This window comes from Aythya fuligula, chromosome 7 (genome assembly GCF_009819795.1).
Source record: "Aythya fuligula isolate bAytFul2 chromosome 7, bAytFul2.pri, whole genome shotgun sequence".
In the NCBI taxonomy this organism is placed as follows: Eukaryota; Metazoa; Chordata; class Aves; order Anseriformes; family Anatidae; genus Aythya; species Aythya fuligula.
In genome coordinates, this window is record NC_045565.1 from 36,180,145 (window position 1) to 36,200,144 (window position 20,000).

The 20,000-nt window shown below is 40.5% G+C and overlaps 1 protein-coding gene across 1 annotated transcript in view; it reads left to right on the top strand.

Moving 5' to 3' along the window:
- Nucleotides 1-20,000, top strand: part of MGMT (O-6-methylguanine-DNA methyltransferase) — a 156,938-nt gene that overhangs the window by 110,068 nt on the left and 26,870 nt on the right. The window contains exon 4 of the mRNA XM_032191580.1: nt 12,569-12,726. Coding sequence (XP_032047471.1) covers nt 12,569-12,726 — 158 coding nt within the window. The remainder of the gene's footprint in view (nt 1-12,568; nt 12,727-20,000) is intronic.

Here is a 20,000-nt window from a genome sequence, read left to right on the forward strand (position 1 = left end):
GATAGTCAGGGCTGTTTTTGCAGGGACTTCTTGATTTGTTTGTGCGTAAGTATCCCGTGCTACGTGGATATAGGTGTTTGCCAAACTAATTTTTAAAATAGACCGATTCAGAGCACTTTTTCTGCCTGGCTGTCGCCAGATGCAGACACGGCTGCCCCGCGAGAGCTGTCAGGAGGCGCAGGAGTAGCACGGTGGGAGGATGCAGGCTGCCTTTCCGCACTAACAGCAGCCGGGAAGGGGCTGCTCTGTCTGCAGGGGAGCAGGGCACAATGTCTGGAGCCATGGGAAGGGTGAGGATGCCCAAAACCCATGGCCAGACCTGCAGAGCTGGGCAGAGCCCAGCCGTGAGGAGGATGGAGAGGCCGTGCAGGCAGGAAGAGCCGAGCGGTGCCATCCTTCAGCTCCAGGCTATGGCTTTCCAAGCCAGTGACGGTATTTCTGATTCAAATAATTAAAGTTTTATTCAGTTTGTTTATTGCAGTATTAGTAATCTGGAAAAGAGGTTTGCAATAATAATGTTCGTGTTTTTTCCTACTGTTAAAGCTTTTATTATGCTGCCCTTGCCAGAAAGCACATCGTAAGAGCTTGGATTCAAAATTAAATATGACCTCAGTGTTTTAAAACACAATTACAATAACTATCCATTTAGTATTTTTTTCTTTTACTTTCGACATATGGTCAATATACTTATGTCAGTTTTTAAAGGCATTATTTTATGCTATGCTAACTATTGAACGTGTTCCAGCTGCTGTAGTAAATAGCGACGAAAAGAGCTCTTGAAGAAGTTCATTGCACGAACCACTCCTTGGGTGAAATTGCCATGGTGCCCTGTGTCACGTGCTGCCTGTAGGTAAAGAAAAAAACCCCACCTTGCTTGATAAGAGAAACTTATATTATTTATATGGAACAGAACAAACCAATTTACAAGAAAGGCACTTAAGTGGGAAGCTTATTTATTAATGAGCGTAGTACACAAGCTAATGGGGTTGTAATGCAGATTCACCTAAAGCTCGGAGGACGGCAGTCTCCAGGCACTGTTCACCACTTCAAAAGGAGAGAAAGCATACTTCAGGAATATTTCTGCACAACTCCAGACACAGTTATGTAAATTACACTTTTGTTTGTCTCATCTTGGCCAGAAGGATCTTCAGTGGTCGTCTCCATTTCTCCTACCATGGGTCATTTCACAGCAGGAACCTCCCAGCTGCCAAGGCTGCAATATTCAGCTGGGTTTGGGTCCTGCTTCGTGCTCCATGTGTCCTGCACAGGTCCCCAGCCCCTGCTCCCCGAGGGGTCTGCACCCACAGGAGGTGGGCATACACCAAACCTTAAAGCATGAAAATGAAGGACCATACTCCTTTTATTATTGTGTTTGTTTATTTTCCTGCTGTTATAAGGTTGTATTTCTATGAAAGTTCTGGTTTTGAGGCATCATTGGTAAGCAGCAAAACAAATTCTTCATCGGGTAATGACCTTTTAGGAACGGTTCTGCCAATGCCAGTGAGACAAAATCCCAAAGCCCTGTAAAAAGCCTTTGGAGAAAGACATAGAGTGTATTTATTAACTGTGCAGTCTTAACTGCCGTGAATTAGCAGTATTGTCTAAGCGTCCTGTCCTACGGTGACATCAAACTTGGCTGCTGAGTGCCTGTTAGGAACCCAGATTTCCATAAGTTTCGTGGTTGTTTAGTCTGATGCTGAGCTGCAGTAAGTGGCAATGTTTCTGTGGTTTTGGTGTATGAATACCTGGCTTTAATAAATAACCAAATGCCATTGCTTTGCACTGGTGTTGGAAGCCTCACAGTAACATGGGAGGCCCAGGCTAGCCTCAGGGACCTGTCTGATCCCTGTCCTGCCACGCTTCCACCCTTACAGCTGCCTCTGTGTGAAGAGCATCTGAAGGGCCTCAGTGACATGGCAAAACTATTTTCATAGTTATTTTGTTTTATTTTTTTTGCAGCAGCAGCATGCAGGCAGCGCATCTGATGGGATCCCGCACACCGGGCATAAGATGAGCCTGTGTTTAGTCCTAACAGGAGATGCTCAGAGGGCAAAGACTGTGACCCACTCTGGGAAGTTAGTTTGAAAAATGGCTTTATGAGCTGAATTCTTAAGAGTTTCCTGATTTATCTGTATCTTAATTCATTTTAATAGGCTGGAGTATCTGCAGGTGCTGTTGATTATAATTCGTGGTGCTCACTTTCATCTTGAATTCGTGCATTAGCACATGTCAAGGTGGACATCTAGAGTCTGCCTTGAGTTCCCTTCCATCAATTTCCCCGTGTGCCATTGGAGATCACAGACCTTGCTCTTGCAGCAGCATTATAAGGATTGTCATGTGTATTTTAACTGCCTTCGTTTTGTTAAGGGTAGTGTGGTGGTGGTTTTTTTTTTGGTGTTTTTTTTTTTTTTTTTGTGTGTGTGTTTTTTTGATCCATGCATAACAAGGATTGTATCTGTCTTAGATAAGTAGAAAAATATAAAATTTACTTCAGATACCATCTGGCAGCTGCACAAAGCAGGCAAAAAGTGGGGAAAGCAGTGGTGAATATCCTGGACCAGAGGAGCCAAGTGGGGAAACGAAGGAAGTCTGGTGTGTGGTGTAAGGGTCCCCAGCAGCCAACCCTAACACAGTTAATTGCCTGTGATAAAACCGACCTCAGAAGTCTGATGGGAGAATTCTTTTATACGGGAAAAAATGTTTTGTAACAATTTCTTGTAAGTGCTAAAATTAACTGACTTTCTTTTAACCTAATTATAGATAGAACTGATGGTATCACCTATGCTTAATGTTGCCTAACATCCTGGGTGAGAGTGTGCTGCTGCTTATAACTTTGCAGAATATTTGCTTTTTGCTTTAAAGCATTTCATATGAAATGTCTGCTTAAATGTTGCTGGTGGAGGGTCTTTTGGGCATGTGATTGATTTCCCCCATTCTCAATTCAGAGCAGGTTGATCCTTTCCAGTAAGAAGATACACAGAAATTGTGTGTGGCTTTTTTTTTTTTTTTTCTTTTTTTTTTTTTTTTTTTTTTTTTTGACAAATCTTTTAGTTGTTCTGCTGCCAAACCCACTGATTTGAAACAGAAAATACTTATGAAGAGGCTACTCTGATACTAGGAACATTTTTGTTCTCCAATATGGTCAAGCTGTTGGGCCTTTGGAAAGTATTCATTTGTTAAAAGCTTAGTCTTTTGCTGATGCTGTACTTTTAGAAAGGATGACCAGAGCAGTGTTTTCTCCTGCAGTTGCTGTTTTTCTGGCCACCCTGGGCCAGCCCTGGGTATGTTATGCCACCAGTTTGATTCCCTTTCTGTTTTATTCCGAAAGTCCAGGTTTCCATCCATTTATTTTGCATTATGTCTTGGAGACAAACTTGTAAGGAATAAAACCAGCCCCATGGAGGGGAATGGATCTCCTGAAGAAGGTGAGTTGAGGGTGATAGGCAGGAGGTGGGGTGGTCACCAGTGTAGAAAAAGGGCAGAGAATTGAAACTGGACAGTAAGGAGAGGGTAGGATGCTGGCATTGAGTAGGCAATGAATCAGGGCTTTGGGCATTGAAACACAGGGCAGAAAATTGAGATGGGTGAAGAACCGTAACTTTCCAGTGGTTGTCTTCGCACTCTTCCATTGTTTTGATATAGATCTTTGTCCATGAGATACACTTCTTTGGAAACACAATAAATATGTTCAGGAAAAATAAGCCAAGACCACACGTAGTATTGTTTTCCTTGAACCTGTTTCTTGTGTTCCTAGAGAAGTCTGCCTCTCACTGATTGTTTTGTTTCCTCCATGGTCTCACAATGCTGTATCCCAGGGCAAGATCTTGTTTGAAATCTGTGTCTCTCTATATAGGATTCCAATCAAAACTTTAATGGTACAGGGCAGCGAGTAGCGTTTAATGACCTTCAGTGCTATCACTTGAGTCTTTTGGGCATTGACATTGATTTTCCTTATCTTGGCATGTGAAGACAGGAGTCTCACTCCCTTCTTTAAAGTGTTTGCTGGTACACACTAGTAGCACAGAATAAGCAGGCAGCATCCTTCCAGGCACAACAGCTGGCCACGACGATGGGCTGCACACACTACTTTCATAGACAACCTCCATACGGTACCCAAACTTCGTTACTTGCAAAAGTCAGAAAAAAAGATTAGGCCACTTGGATTTCTGTGTATTTTACTTGAGAGGTAATCAGTATATTTGAAATTTATATATGACCTGCAGCTTTGTGTGCAGGTTCTTCTTTTTCAGGTTAAATGATACCCATAAGAATTTTAATCCTTAATAATAACTAAAAATAGAATGGAGAAAATATTGCAAAGGTTGTATGAAAAATAATGTCTTACTAAGTTCTGAGATCTTATGCCTTTCCATAACTGCATCAATTTCTTCTTAACAGGTCTTAAAAAGAACCGTAGTAGGGACAGTTCAACAAGAATTGTGTTTTTTTTGTCTCTCTCCATTACAGCTCTCATCCTTTTTTTAATCTGTTGCTACTGTCATATAGACACTTCATTTATAAGAAGCTAAATTAAACTATGTAAGAATGAGCTTCCCCGTGAATTTCAAGCTTAAAAAGCTGCTTTGTTCATTGATTCAGTTGTGGGGAAAAATGCAACACAGGCATACGGCTATTTGAACTCTTTATTTGCCACATTTACAATATTAATAACACTGTTTCTAGAAGTTGTCACATCAAGTAAAAGATCTTCATTCCAGACTGTCTTTTGGGGCCAAATTGAGACTGGATGCATGCATTTAATAAATTGTAGTCTCAAGTAGTCATTTTTGTAAATAATTAGCTTCAGTGAAAGAATAAGTTAGCATATTGTATGCATCTAATGTTGCAAATGTACATACAGCAAACTTTCCTATTAATCAACAGTCAAGCACTGTAAGTTGGGTCTCATACATAATGAATTGTTCTTAAACCTCTTGGGTTTCATTGATAGAAAAATAAGAGAAAACACGAGTGTAGTAAGCTTTTGAATAAAATTTAACGAGATTGCTCTGCATCCTGTAATTGTTTTGGAGTCATTAGAGACCAGATAATTCATCCGCAGTTTTGGGGTGGCTTTAGCCTTCATCTATCAAAGAAAGACTATTTAAATGACATTTAGGTGTTGATAAAATACATTTTTATTTGTTTCCACAATGAAGGCTTCATTGAAAACACCAGTTAAATCTATGTAAAGAATAATGCTGCATGACTGAGTCTCATTTTAATGTTAATTTTTGAGTTCTAATTATTACTGATTCTTCCATTTGAAAAGTAACACACCAGCTATTTCACTAAAGAAAAAAATGATTTGGTAAGACAGCCATTTGAATGCTACTACAGAGATGTAGAGGTATAAGGAAGATAGTAGGATAGCCTTTGCTTTTCAGGCATTGCAATTGTTTATATATGCCTGGTTTCTTTTGACTTCGTATGCATGAATGTGTAGAGTTGTCTTTAATCAGATGTGAAATACATTAAGAAAATACATTAAAAAAAAACATAAACAACATAAACTTTTAACTTACTCTTGCCTTTTGTATGTATTTACTCACAGAAGAGCTACTGTTCAGATGCTAGAGAATCAGCAGTGTGATTTAGGGACTCATCAAAATTAACTATACTAATGACCCTAAGCTGTGGAGATGCTTGATCCCCCTGATGTGCCCCATCTGATTAATGCCTAGGACAAAGTTTAACCATGGCAGCTCACTGCCAGGAGGCATCCTGCATGGATCGTAGCTTTGGTTGGTACTTGGGGCTGTCTGAGGGGCAATATCCAGAGCCTGAGGGGCAATATCCAGAGCAAGAGGCATGAGGGAGAAGGGTCTGTGTTCAAGCACACAGGCTTGTGTGGTCTTTGGGCTGCAGTGTGGCACCTTCCAAGGGGGGAAAATGACCCAAGGAGCCCTCTTTCTCACTGTTCTCGGGTCACTTAGAGACTCTCTGGTCCTGTCAGATGCTCCGTGGACTGTTTTGTTTCTCACACGACTCATAGAGGGGTTATGGCTCCATCAGAAATTCTTCCCCGAGGTGATGACAGGACTCTACTGTAATTGGGCAATGTTCCCAAAAATGTTTTCCTCTCCACCCATGGGCAGATTCCTTCTGTAAGATCATCTCCATACGCCTGATGTCAAAAAGCTTTCTTTTTCCCCCCCACCCCCCTAGCAGGAGGGTAAAAGCCATTCCGAAGTCCACCCACACTCGCCGTGGCGTTTGACGCTAAGTAGGTCTGCAGTCTCCACGAGAGCCATGTCTAAATTGCTGTCAGATCGCATCACGCGCTCTCGCCGCCGAGCAGGGCTGCCGGGTCATGTCAGAGCCCATTCGTTATAGTTCCAGCCTGCTACAGCAACGGGCCTCTGGTCTTTCTCTCTTAACAAGAAGATTAGCATGACAGCCGCATGGAGCTCCTTACGTGCACTCACAAAACACTTGTTTCGGTTGGGCTTCAATTACCATCGGGACCTCGGCGGCCGAGCTTTGGTCACCCTGACGTCGAACACCTTTGGGTCCAGCAGTCTTGGTCTTGCTGATGTGAAAGTCTGTGTTTTGGGAAGGTTTCTATAATCATTTCCCCTTTTGTGGTTGTATTTTTGGGGGAATTTTGGGGAAAGGAAAATGATTGCTGATGATTGCTTTCACAGCATTCAGATCGTTTCAAGAGCCAAATCCTTCTGAATTAGGAACAATACATTTATATTTTACTATACAGTTTTCTGTTAATGAACAAAATCTCCTATGGATGTGTCTGAGTGTCCAAATATCATTATTTTTCACTTACCTGAATGTAACAGGATATTGCAAATCCTGTGATTTTCAGTGCCATGTGTACCACAGTGTCAAAACACAATTCAGTTTGTAACAGCCTGGCAAAAAAACAAATTTCTGTGATAGGACATTGGATAGTTGCATATAGAAACAGACGTTCCATATCTTTTTTCTTTTTTTCTTTTTTCTTTTTTTATTTATATTTTTATTTGTATTTTAGGTTTTTATCCCTGCTGTTATCTGAGTGGAAGTGTTGTAGTTAAAGTAATATAATAATGCAATTATCTGAGTTTACCCATATGAGCCAGTGGCCCTTTGGTGATTGAAGTTTAGTTTCATAGGGAGTTGCAGTTTTTGTATTAGTTGGGAGGCTTTTTTGTTCTGTATTTTAACTGAATTGAAATAGAGGGCAATCTTCATTAGTTCAGCATTTGTAGCCATTCATAAACTTCTTCTTAGGCAAGCCACTAGAGGGTGAGGTAAGTATCAGTGGATTAGATGTTCAGGTGTGTGTAGCTACAGACAGTAGAAGCTAGCAGTGTATATTATGTTCAACCAATCAATTATATTTAATAGAAACATAACTTTAATATAAATATACAAATAAATATATAAATATGTTGTGGGTGTTGATATGACATTGTCATAATGTTTTCCTCCCTTTGCCCTGAGGAAACTGCCAGCAGAGCTATATATTCTCTTTATTTTAAATCATATAACTCAAGGTCCATCATGTAATGTTTCAGTTAAGTTTTATAAGTGATGGACAGGGGCAAAAAGGAGCTCAGAAATAAAATAAATAATTAAAATCCTACCAGTTTAGAAGATGGGTACCCACTGAGGCTTTTCATCATGAAACACAGCATTTCTCTGGTTTTCATAATGGTTAAGATATTTAGAATGATACTGAAGCCAATTTGCTGCTTACATGTTTATTTTGGAAGCGTGCTAGAAACTTCCAGTTCTTGGCAAATGGTTTGGAAGGATCCTGTTAAACTGAAACAGGTGGCGTTTCTGACTTTCTCCTCCTTTGCTCAAACCATATTTTCCTTTATTTCATCACATGCAAATTTATAAGAAGTCATGGAGGAGACACGGCTGGGATAGGAACCTCAGGAGGACACCTCTCAGCTGCAAGAGCCTGGTGACTTCCCTAGGTGGGGAGGTCAGGCTTAAAAAGAGCTGAAACTGAAATAAATACATGGGATTTCAGTAAGAGTGATGTGGAATAGCTATTGTACATGTAAACTGGAGCAGTAAGTCTGCACCCAGGCTGTGGTGGGTTCCCATGCTGGGACAGACCTTATGTTGCTCTTGGACTTTGTCACCACCACGAGCTGAACGCATGGACTGGAGGTCTGCAGCAGCAGCAGTTGCTCCTGACCTTGAAATAATCTTCTCTTGGGAGAGATCCAAAACTTTAGGAAAAAAAAATATATATATTTTAGTCTGCTTTTTATAGCTTGAAAAAATCATGTTATTTCTATTCGAAGACTATGTAGTTTTAGTTAGGCATCACATAGTAAAGCCATGTAGAAGAGTCAGTCATTTGCAGCTGAGTAGCCATTTAACATCAACAGAAAAATGTTTGTTTTTTTTTTTGTTTATTTGTTTTGCTTGTTTGTTTGTTTGTTTCTTTAAAAAAGGGCATCTAACTTACTGAACACACATCATCCTCACTAATGCAAACAAACTTTCAGTTTAATAAGCCAAAGTTATTACTTAATGACCAGGTAAAAATACAAAAAGAAACGCCACTTGGAATTTTTCGAGAAGCCGGACAGCGGCTAATACTGTTCAGTAATGAAAGCAATTTCAGTGAAAGAATCCAGTGAAAGTGTGAGTGATTTAAATAACACTACTGCATTTAAATAAATGCTTCTCATTATTCTAGCCACATTGCAAAAAAAAAAAAAAAAAAGGTGCCGGTGCTTTTTAAGAAAAAGTAATGCAACTCTCCAAGGCAGAAATAAAGGAATTGGATTTCTTATAGCTTCTTTTTTTTTTTTTTTTTTTTTGCCCCCCCCCCTCCTTTTTTTCATTTTTACATGAACATGCTTGGTTTATTTTCCTATATAAAAAAAATATATATACATATACATATATTGTTGAACCACAGATTTGAGACTTAAGCTTTCTGCAGGTAGGTCGGTGAGTCCCTTCCTGTGCCCTTCTCCAAGACAAGGAGCATGGAGAAAAGAGGGAGCCCTTTTCTTGTTCATTGCTAAAGATGAGGCACAATTAGTTAAGGTAAGAAGGGCATTTGCCTCTAACATTACACAAACTTTTTCCTGTCCATCTTCATGTTTGACATGATGAAAGACTAATGTTTGGAATGGGCATTCAACCTTCCCAGGAAGCCTAACACCGAAAGAGGAATTTCACACGAGGGGGAAAAGTTTCCTGTAACGTAATTCATCTGCTCTCCTTTTCTTCTTATGAATGTTTTGAGACTACTTCTGCCGTGCTTTTTGAAATAGACGTATGGTTTAGTCGGACCAAAGTGTGGCTTTGAAGCCTCAGAAAAGCCTTTTAAAGGCAGCTGGTGTTTTAAGTTGAATTTTTAATGACGAGGTAGTTTGTAGAAGGAATACTGCTATGCAACTTTGGAAAGAGAATGGGGAGGAGAAAAGGGAGGGGGAGGAGGGCCAGTAGAAGACGCCTATGCATTAGTTATGTTCTTTCTTTTTCTTTATTAATGTCATCAAATTCCCGGGAATAGTTGTTAGCATTTCTAGCCAAGCAAAGTTAAGGTGAAGATTTTTTTTTTATCTTTCTGCCAGTGTGAACCTTTCAGCATGTATGTTGGTGAATCGACTTTGTATTCTACAGCAGAAGAGATCAATGCGTTCTTAGAAAGTGCCACCTCTTCTTGCAGAGCTTTGCTTTTCCTGACAGTGGTAGAAAGTGGAGATTGGAGATGTGAAAAGACGTGAAGTGATGGGAGAACCTCCCAGAAAAATATCTGGAGATGTTCAGCAGCGATAAGGGGCTCTCCTTATAAATGGTAATTACAATTAAGCCTTACATCCAAACCTTTGTGCCAGGGAAGACCTGGTAGAAGGGAGAAGTATATGTGATTGTGGTGAAAACATATCCTTGTGTTGGGGTGGATGTGCTGTGGCATACGGCAGGCTCTTGTAGCCCCCCCAGCCACACAAATAGGCAAGGCAGCTGCTGTAATTCCTGTCTTTTCAAAGAGAGGGGCTTGTGGTGGGCCTTGACGCTGCTCCTGAGTGTTCGATAAGGAGTTAAAGGCCTGAAGGTTGCCTTGTGGCTTTAGGCAAAGCCCTGGGAAGCCCACAGCATCAATTTCAGAAGCACTGCACCTCGCCGACCTGGGGGTGCTGCCCCCCACCCAGGGCAGACCGGCGGTGCTGGGTGCAGGCCTCAGGCCACGGTGGTGGGAGGCCACTCGGGGGCTGCCTGCTCGCCAAGCAGCGAGGAGATGTATTCTTTTGGTTTTATTATGATATTATAGCCCAAATCACTTCCAGACTCCCAAGTATGTGAAGCAAGATGATGTGAAAACCATAAGGTTACTGTAGTTTTGAGTGCTTTCTATGCTCTTCTGGATAAATGGAGCAGAAAAGTCTCCCAACTTGTCTTGGAGATTTCAAAGGCATTATTATATTCTGTAGTTATGATATTGTCATAGCTCTAACAATCCACAGTAAAACTGAGCCCTATTCTGCTGAGTGTTGTACATGTGCAGAATAACTGATTATCCTTGGTGTCGAGAGCTTGGGTTTGAGGTCTGTGTCACACAGATATTCATGTGAAAATGTTTATGCACAGATTCTCAGACTTCTTTTTCTTTTTTTTTAGCAAAGAAATTATTGCATTGCAAAATAACATAAAGTAGAGATCAGTTTCATAAACTGAGGCTACTTTCCCCTCCCCCTCCACTAAAAAAAAATACAAAATAAAAAAAGTGAGTAGTTTGGTAAGTAAATGGAAAGAGAAATGGGATTGCGTTTAATTTCTAGCAGACTGGATCCAAAGCTGATTCTGCAGTTTTGCTTTTCTTCCACTCCAAGTCATCAACTCATCATATTCTTGTGCTGCTGGAGAATTTTAATTGTCCACCTCTGTGTCCCTCTTCTTCTATGCCACTTTCTAATCAGTAATTATGTGGCCTTCCATGGTTAACAATTAATCAGAAAAATGAGTTGGGGCTGGGAGAAATTGCAGGGGCGTTTGATCATGCACCAGACAAGTGAGGGTTTTGCTTCTGAGAGAAACCCTGAAACAGCTTCCGACTGCACATCATTTATCCTATCCAGAGGCAGGGCAGGTTGGTGTCTGATTACACGGGTGTCCTGTTGTGTTCAGCTTCGTGAGCTTTTGTGGATCAAGCATTTGAAGGTGTTAGGTCTTTTTGCAAAGGTGCCTTGTGGCAAAAGCAGACCCGGTGTCTTTCATGCCATTAGTGGTACATGATGCATTTAATTTTCTTAGGCTTTCTGCTAGGAGGTAACTAACAAAATATTTTCTCTCACTTGCAGCACACTCGAGCATGCTGGGGAATTTGTTTTGGTTTGATTTTTCCCCATAACTGTACGGCAGAAATACTCTGCTTTTCTTCTGTTTCAGGATCTCATGTATTTTGATATTTCCACAATTTTCTCTACTTTCTACTCCCTTGTGACAATCCAGCCTATAGCCAGAAGACTATTCTGTTGGGTTTTACCAGCATACTGTTGAGAAACAGTTCTGGGGTCTGGCTATATTTCCAGATGGGGAAAAAAAATAAAAATAAAATGCAATAAGCAGGAAATCAGAAAGGATGGTGTATCGGTGGTATTTAAGATTCAGGGTACTAGAAGATTGCTGGCAGGGGTTGCTGTTTTGGCAGTCGCTTTTGATGTTGTCTCATTGCTCTTCTCATGGTTTCTCTTGGGTTCATTGCCAATGGGCTGTGTTTGCTTATGGGTTTGCTAAAACTGGTCTCTGCACCCACCACACCACAGTCTTGTAAAGCACCAGCAGAGCGCCACAATCTCTTAACTGACGCTGTTTTGCCTAACCAAGGGCATATGGCTTGGGAAACATGTCTGAATATTTGCAAATCTGGTGTTCACATTTCCAGTGCTCTCACACAGGCATTGCTCTTCCAGAAAAAAAGAAGAAAAAAAAAAACAGCAAGAGAGAAAGGACATTTTTGTTTGCGGGTGCTTTCTGTTCGTTTGCTTTGCTCTTCAGTATCCTGAAAGCATGAGCTGCCATTGAAAATCAAATGAGTTCTCAATTGCTTCCTTCCAATTCAATAAGTGGAGGAAAGCAGAAACCTGCCAACGTTGCTGGAAGGAAACGCGGAAGAGGAAAGCGCTGGCTCTGCAGAAATCTGTTTCCTTTTCTTCTTTCCCTGGGGAAGGTCCCTGGGGAGACAGGACTGTGCCCGTAGGGGATGTGGTGGAGAAGCCTCACTTCCACGGAGGCATGAGGATGTGGCCTCTACCAGCCCCTTGGACTTGGGTGGTTTCATCTCCTTGCTCCCCAGTGTTTCCCACTTACATCTGGTGTTTCCTTCTCGCCGATCCTTTATTTTTTTTTAAGCAGGTGTAAGCAGCCATGTGTCATTGTTGCATTTCAGGAGGTGATGAGGATGAATCTTTGTTACTGCTGTTATGACTCTCATCACCACTTTTGTCAGAGCAGAAAAAAGACTTTCAGTCTGTGACTCACGATTGAGTGCTTCTGAGATGATTCATTCTTCTGCTAATGCAGGGAGTATGAATATTCATTTTTATAACTTTTATAATTAATAATTTTACAATTCTCTTTCTGTCCGCAGGGCAGAGGCGTCGGCGGGCTGCGAGGTGTGCGAAGGCGCGGAGGGGATGACGGAGCCGCTGAAGCAGTGCACGGCCTGGCTGCGCGCCTACTTCTGCGAGCCGGCGAGGACAGAGCAGCTGCCTGTGCCCCCCTTCCACCACCCCTTGCTCCAGCAAGGTCAGTGCCACCCCAACACCATGCTTTTGGCTCCCCTTGCCCTCCTTCTTGGCCACAGCGGTGCAAATGATGCAGTTCGGCTCCTGCCACGTGCTGGCTGGGAGGTTTGAATATGAGCACGTCTGAATGATGGTACATTTTTCAGTAAGGTTGCTGCTCCCTTAAACTGTTGTCTTGCCAGGATCATGGGGCTGATGCTTGTGAGCGGTCAGCTAGCCAGCACTACAGAAACAGACGTGGAGTTGGGTGCCACGGGGAGCTGTGCTCTTATCTTTCTGATTGGTTTTACATTTGATTCCCCAAAATACCTACAGATATTTTGATATCTGTAGACAATGGACAAGTGCTATTACAAAGTAGTTACGATGGTCATGTATTTTGATGAAAGCATGGCATGAGAAAAGTTCCTTCTTACCATTTTCCATTTAATGGACATTTTCCTGAAGACCTTGTAAAACGAGTCAATCACATGAAATGAAGTAGACCCCAGAATTAAGAAAATAATAATAATAAAAGCAGAAGTCTGATTTTGCAGTGGCTTCTTGGCTCTCCATGAATGTAATAATTTAACAGAGAATAAAATTTTCATTTTCTGAGATCTATGTTTTAATTGAATTAGATGATATGTATATATTCATAATAATAGAGCACCAGAAAGGGGCTCGTACCCTCTGCTACAGAAGGTAAGACAGCATTGTTCTTTATATTAAAAATATAAAATATGTGTATTTTTTCTTTGTGTGTGGTTCTAGGTGAAAGGCAATTTTTAAATATAGTTGCATAGATTTGTATTTTAAAGTATAGGGACAATACATAAGTACTCATGTAAAACAATTGCCAGTTTTACATGTGGAAAGGAACAGCTGTTTTTATAGCTACACATTCACAAAACTCAGCTCTGTCTACTGCTAATTACTGTTTTTATCCAAATTCTTATAAATAATAGGTTTCTTCCTGCTGTTACACTTTCTTATTCTTAAATATCCGATGGCAGCTTCAACGAGCAGAACAAAACCAAATGTGGTTGTTCTGCAGTGTTTTACAGATAGTCAGACTTTTGTTTTCAAAGGATGGGAGTTGTAAATTTTATGAACTTTGCACAGCACCTTTGTTTCAGTGGTGAATTTCTATACTAATTCTTCTATATTATGAAAATTTCTCAATGCAACATCTTTCAGACTTAAATTGAAGGGTTGGTGATGACTTTTTAAAATTTTAAGTTGTGTACTACACTTCTTCCTCTGATATTTTTACAAACATTCTCATTTTTATCAACTAAAAAAATAATTATTTAGAGGTTTTTAGTGAAAGCATCCAATTAACATATGGGAGAATAAGCACTGACAATACGATGATATATCATTTGTTGGAATTGCCAAAATTTTCACAAAGTCCCATCTTCTGGGTGACTACATTACCATCTGACTATTTTTTTATTAGCTGGGATGAAATTAAAGAGCTGAATTGTGAAAACGTTAGGATTGGGATGAACATGAATGGGCAAAGCTGGTGGCGTTATTGCCGTTGCTCATTCCATCTTTGATTAGAAAAGAGGAGTTCTGTTTCCCAGATGACTCACCAGAAGACCGCAAAACATGTAAAGTAATGCTTCTACTTTTATTAATTTTTCTAACTTGGCTACTGAATTCTTCTCAGCTGGGCTAATGAAGTCTTGTGATGGTGATGTTGCTTCTCCTCAGGGGTTCCTGCCGTCAGCAGGCCCGACCTGCTGGGGGGCTCTGGCCTTTCTCTGGGCAGCCTCCTCCCCGGGTGTGGGCACCCAGCTGGCACTGTCCCCTTTGTCGGAGGTGGCCAGGGGCTTTCTGGCAGCTTTGGGAGGTGGCCGGTGGCACAAGCACCCCGTGGAGTCTCTCCAGCATGGTGGCAGCAGTGGCATCATGGAGGCTGCGGCTGTCCTGCCCTTGTGCTGACAGCGGGCTGTGGTGGGTTCTGCACTGGGGAGGGCTGAAGTGTTTTTCTCGTTGTAGTATGCACAGGTCCAGGTTGTTTTAATTTAGTTTAGTTATTTGTGCTTGGTCTGAGACCAGGTGTGCGTGCTTTACAGGGGGAGGCACGTCCGTAATGGAAATGCTAACCCGGGACTAATTGACACAAGTCACATTGATGTGCTGCTGTTTGTATATATCCTCTTACATTTTCTTCTTAGTGCTACCTTCAGATAACAGATGAAAATAATATTGGAAGGAATGTGGAAACACATGTCAAAAAAATTTGAAGAAATTATTTTTAAAAGTTATTTAGTAGAAACATAGGGTAAAAACTGCATTATAATGGCTTAAATTGTATACTTCAATTTTTCTGTAAGTGAGAGTTGCAGTACTGCTAAATTAAGAATTTGGTATTTATTTACTTTTTCACATTTACATTTGAAAGTGCCTACTCATTTCTCCAGGCACTTAAAAATGCAGAATAAACACAAGTGAGAGCACGAAGATCCAAAGCAGTGAAGGCTTTTCTCTTCACACCAATTTCCTTACATGTCTCAGTTCATCAGCAGCTCTCTAACGAGTCGCCAGAACCTTTGGCCCATCTTTTCTCCCGTCCCAGTGAGTATGACCACTTACAGTACCGTTCTTTGATCCTGGCCTGTGCAAGTTCCATCATCAAGTGCTTTTGTGATAAGAGCTGATTATTGGATATTTTCTTTCTTCATTAAGAAGTCCTTAGATCAAACTGTCTTTAATTTTTTTATTTTTTTTCTGTGGAAGTGTCATCTGAGGACAGTAAGGGCTTTGCTTATCTTATGGCGTAGGATATCTTCAGGCCTTCAACACTTCACAACCAGGCTGAGGGACCTGCGGTTGGCCACACGAAACAAATTCAGCTGTGTGCTTTCTTTTTTTGGGCTCCTGGAAAAGCAAAGCACCAGTCATCCATCGGACACTGAGCCCCTTCCAACAATCCCTGTGCTGACTGTGAAAATGAAATAACCGTGTCATTATGCGGCCATAATTTGGCTGCCAAGTGCGTGTGCATTACCATCACACTGGCAAGCTCAGTTCTGACACTTACTGTTCCAGCCACACATCTCGTGTCCTAGATTTTCTAAAGTGCCTTTAATTCTCTAAATTACTATTAAAAGGGGGGAAAGCATCTAAAAGCACTCCAAATATGCAATTAAACATTCCTCCTTGTAACTCATCAGTGGTAAAGTTTGACTCTGAGGTGCTGGTGCTGTAGCACAGCTTGAGGCAGGCATGAAAAGTTCAAAGCTGGTTTCTCCACACCTCCAGAAGTTGTCAGCTCACCAGCTGTCCCCTTCCAGCATACGCAGCCAATTCTGTTTTCTTTTTTTTTTTTTCTTTTTTTTTTTTTTTAATGTAATTGAAAACTGGAATTTTCATTGATTTGCATCATGGGCAGTGCTCAGTGTAGAATTTCATTGAACTAGGGAAAAGTAGGTTTTTCCCACTTCTCTGCAGTGTGACTTCAAGGTGTTATACCTTAGGAAAATGACAGAACATTTATCATGGAGAGTGATTAATTGGTCTTAATGTACCATGGTCATTAGCCCCCTTTATATATGAAGAAGAAAAATTGACCTTGTTGTTGTTTTGAAGCCTATGCATGAGTTGCTTGATTTGTGAGTTCATGAAATGGTAAAGGAAATGCTAAATTGGCCAGTCATGAATTTCCTGACTTTTCTTTATTTGTGTCTTACAAACTTACGGGTTGAGACTGCAGAAAGCATTGCAGCACTGGGCGCTGCAGCAGGGAGCAGTTGTGTGTTTCCAGACCAGATGGCTTATTAGAGCAACAAGAGCAGAGGAAATTGGACACACACAAGAGTTTTCCTTTGCCCTGTGACAAGCAGCAGCCCTGGGGCCCTGCTCTTTGCGTGCCATGCCATGCCCAGCCTCTGTCATCGCTGGACAAGCTCCTTTAGCTTTGCAAAATGACACTTTTATTTCTCGAGTCCAGAGTTCTTCAGTTGTGTCCCTGTACCAGAGGTGTGGATCCAGTGTGAAGGTGTTTTGTGGTGGCCCAGCTCAGCCACCCTGCTGTGCTGCTTACCATGGCTGTGTGAGGGAGCTGCCAGAGTGCAGGTCTGCAGGCGGTGCTGCCTGTAAGCGAGGGCAGCAAAAAGCTATGAAAAAGCCAGGGGAGGAACAATTTGAGGATGGAGACCAGGGAGGTGAGCTTTGCCAACCAGCTTAGGAGCTGAAATTTCCCGTGTATAATGCATGTTACTCATCCAAGAAGGGATACTGATGAAACACCTCATACATAATGGCAGCAGAGTCTTCAAAGACATCGGTAGTACCTCCATTCTCCCTTCAAGATGACTTTGCTCCGTGCCCAGGCCTGTAATCAATAATTACCCTGTGATTTCCTGGGAGCCTTCTCGTTCAGAAACTCGAACCAAAGCACAGTAGACTAGCAAACCTGGTGTAGTTGCCACCACAGGACAAAGAAGCACACTGTAAAATACCAGTTACCAGCTAAAGAAACTATTTACTTTCATAAATCTGTGTCACTCTCTGTGGAAGGGGACTTTGTCCTGCAGCTAACAGGGAGACTCTTGCTCCCTTGCTGCATGCCGGCCTGTCCCTCCTGGGATCCGCACGTGTCCGTGGGATCTCTCCCTTCACAAAGTACCTGTAAAGAAAATCCTGCCATTAATAACATCTCGCTTGCTCTTACACCTTGCCACTAGTGGGAGCACTTTTGTTTTACTGTTATTTTTGTACATCCTAAACTATTTTAAAAAATTGCAGCAAATTAAGATAAAAGATAAAACGCTAAGATAAAAAAGTAGATATTCTTCATTCTGTCTGTAAGTCAGAAAAGACCAAAGTATTTTTTTTCCTTTTGGTGGCTGAAATGCTCAAATCACTAGTTTTCTGAAGATCGCAGGGCTGTTGATTTGATTTACTTCTGAGACATCATATTCAACATGCCCTGAATACTTATATTTTTTAAAAGTGTTTTTAAAGACTGTACTGCTTACCCTAATTGCTGTGTGAAGCATATCCTAAGAGTAAATGTTTCTCTCGTGCAATTTAGCCAAATGCTTTTTCAATACATGAAGTTTACTAAAATAAGAAAAGCATTTACAGTATTAAGATCAATAAAGATCTCTCTTCCCTTGCTTTAAGTTGAAGCTAGTAAAACAATTGTAAAAATTCTTTACCTTTTTGAGATACTGCCTAGTAAAGCCAGAAAGTTTCAAACTTTGGGTGCCAGTTTATAGATAGTAGGATAGCAACTCTGTGCTCAAATTCAGCACGATAGAAATGGCTGGGAAATATTTATTTATATAATATATTAAAATATATGTGCCTGTATTATATTATAATATATCTTATATTGTAATATATGAACATATATAAATAATAATATATAATATAGTGTATGGTATATAATATTATAACAATATATGATTATATATAACAGCTTTATAGGTGTATATATGTAGATAGATATATATGAAATAAAGGAATGAGTAAACTACTCTTCAGGAGCTCCAGAAACAGCATAGGTCTGAGGCTTCCAAGGCTTGAAGTGGAGAAGCTGTGACCAAAAAAAAATGATCAGAAGAGTAGGAGGAGGACACTCAGGGGCATCAGCTACCAGAGCAGCCATAAGCATTTATGTAACAAAAAAAAATATGTAATGTGATGGTTTGGTGATTTGCAGCCTTGAGGAGAACAGGAGACAATGGGAAATAAAGGTGGTAAGAACAGGTGAGAATACAAAGGGTTAATATGACCTATGAATGATTTTACTAAGGTGAAGGTAACTTAGATCATTAATAGAAAATGTAACCATAAACATCATAAGTACATCTTAAACTTCAGCGTTTTCTGACTCCTAGAATAATGTTTGCCCAGTGTTAGCAATGCAGTAAATACTAAAGGGAATGAAATTTTCATGATTTTAATATCTTTATTAACTTGTAATTCTTAAAGGGATGGCCTGTGGATATGAGACATATCTATAGAGACATACATATATCTGAGCCTTACATAGTTTTAATTTTCTTCAGTCCTGTGTATGTCTTGTAACTTTATTTGCCCTTTTAAACTAAATTGCACCTACTTTTAAATGACTCTTCTAGCATGATCTAATAAACATAAATCCATACGCAATATCTGAAATATGCTAGCTGGCTGGAGCTTGCTAGGATGATAGACAGTTGAAGAATATGGGGCAAATAATTACTTCTGCCTCTTATCAAACAATTGTGTTATCAAGTTCACTATTCACTCTTCTTCCCAGATATCAGATGCACATTTTTTCACTATATGAAAACAGAGTATGAGACACAGTGTCTTTTTTTTTTTTCCTTTGATTTTTAAATTCCTAGATTTGTAGGAGGGAATTTTAAAAAACATATTTGCTATGGGCAAGCCAACCTAATGGCCAAAATGCTGCTTCTTTTTTAAAACTGACCAGGAGCCTCTTTGCAGTACAAATCTTTGTAGTATTTTCCATGTGCACATGGACTGCCCAGACTTGCAAGTGGTGGTAGCAGACGTACAGAATTGTGGTAGGAAACCTTAGGAAGGAGTTAGAAGGCAACAGCAGGAGCCAGGTCATGAAGCTGGGTACATTGACCACCTGGACTTATATAGATATGTATTTAAAAACATATTTGAGTGGAAGGGATGGTGTATTGGCAGCACTAACTCATACCAGTGCAGTGCAAATAAATAAATGACCAAACCCCGAGCCAGTGAGAGCTGTTGGCGATGTCACATAGATTGCCCTATTCAGTGCATAACCATCTTCAACAGGAAAAATGGAAAATTCAGCCTACAGAAAAAAATGAAAGAGACAGCCTTGGCTCAGTATCATCTCTGCATGGTTACCTTATTTCCAGTGAAAAATAGAAAATACAGTAAAGTTCAATTGGGAAAGTGTAAGTCAACCAGCATTACCAAGTTGTACTTATATTTTGCAGAACTGAATTGCACTGATAAGTAACCTGCTGAGGAGGAGGCAAGGCTTGATGTTTCCTTGATAAGTGTAAAACATCATTCCCACCATTTATTTTTTCAAGTTGTGAAATTCTCTTTATATTTTTATATTCAATTCACTAAAGAAAAGAGTTGACCGAAACTGTTACCAACTTTCACTTATTTTCATTCCTGCAGCTTCATCAGACATACAAATACATTTATATTTAGGCTTTTAGAAAACATTATGTTAAGGTAATATGAAATAATCTGCTTGAAAATGTTAGTACTTCACATATCTGGACATGGTAGATTCATGTACAAAAAATGAAAAATTTCATGTTTCTGTCT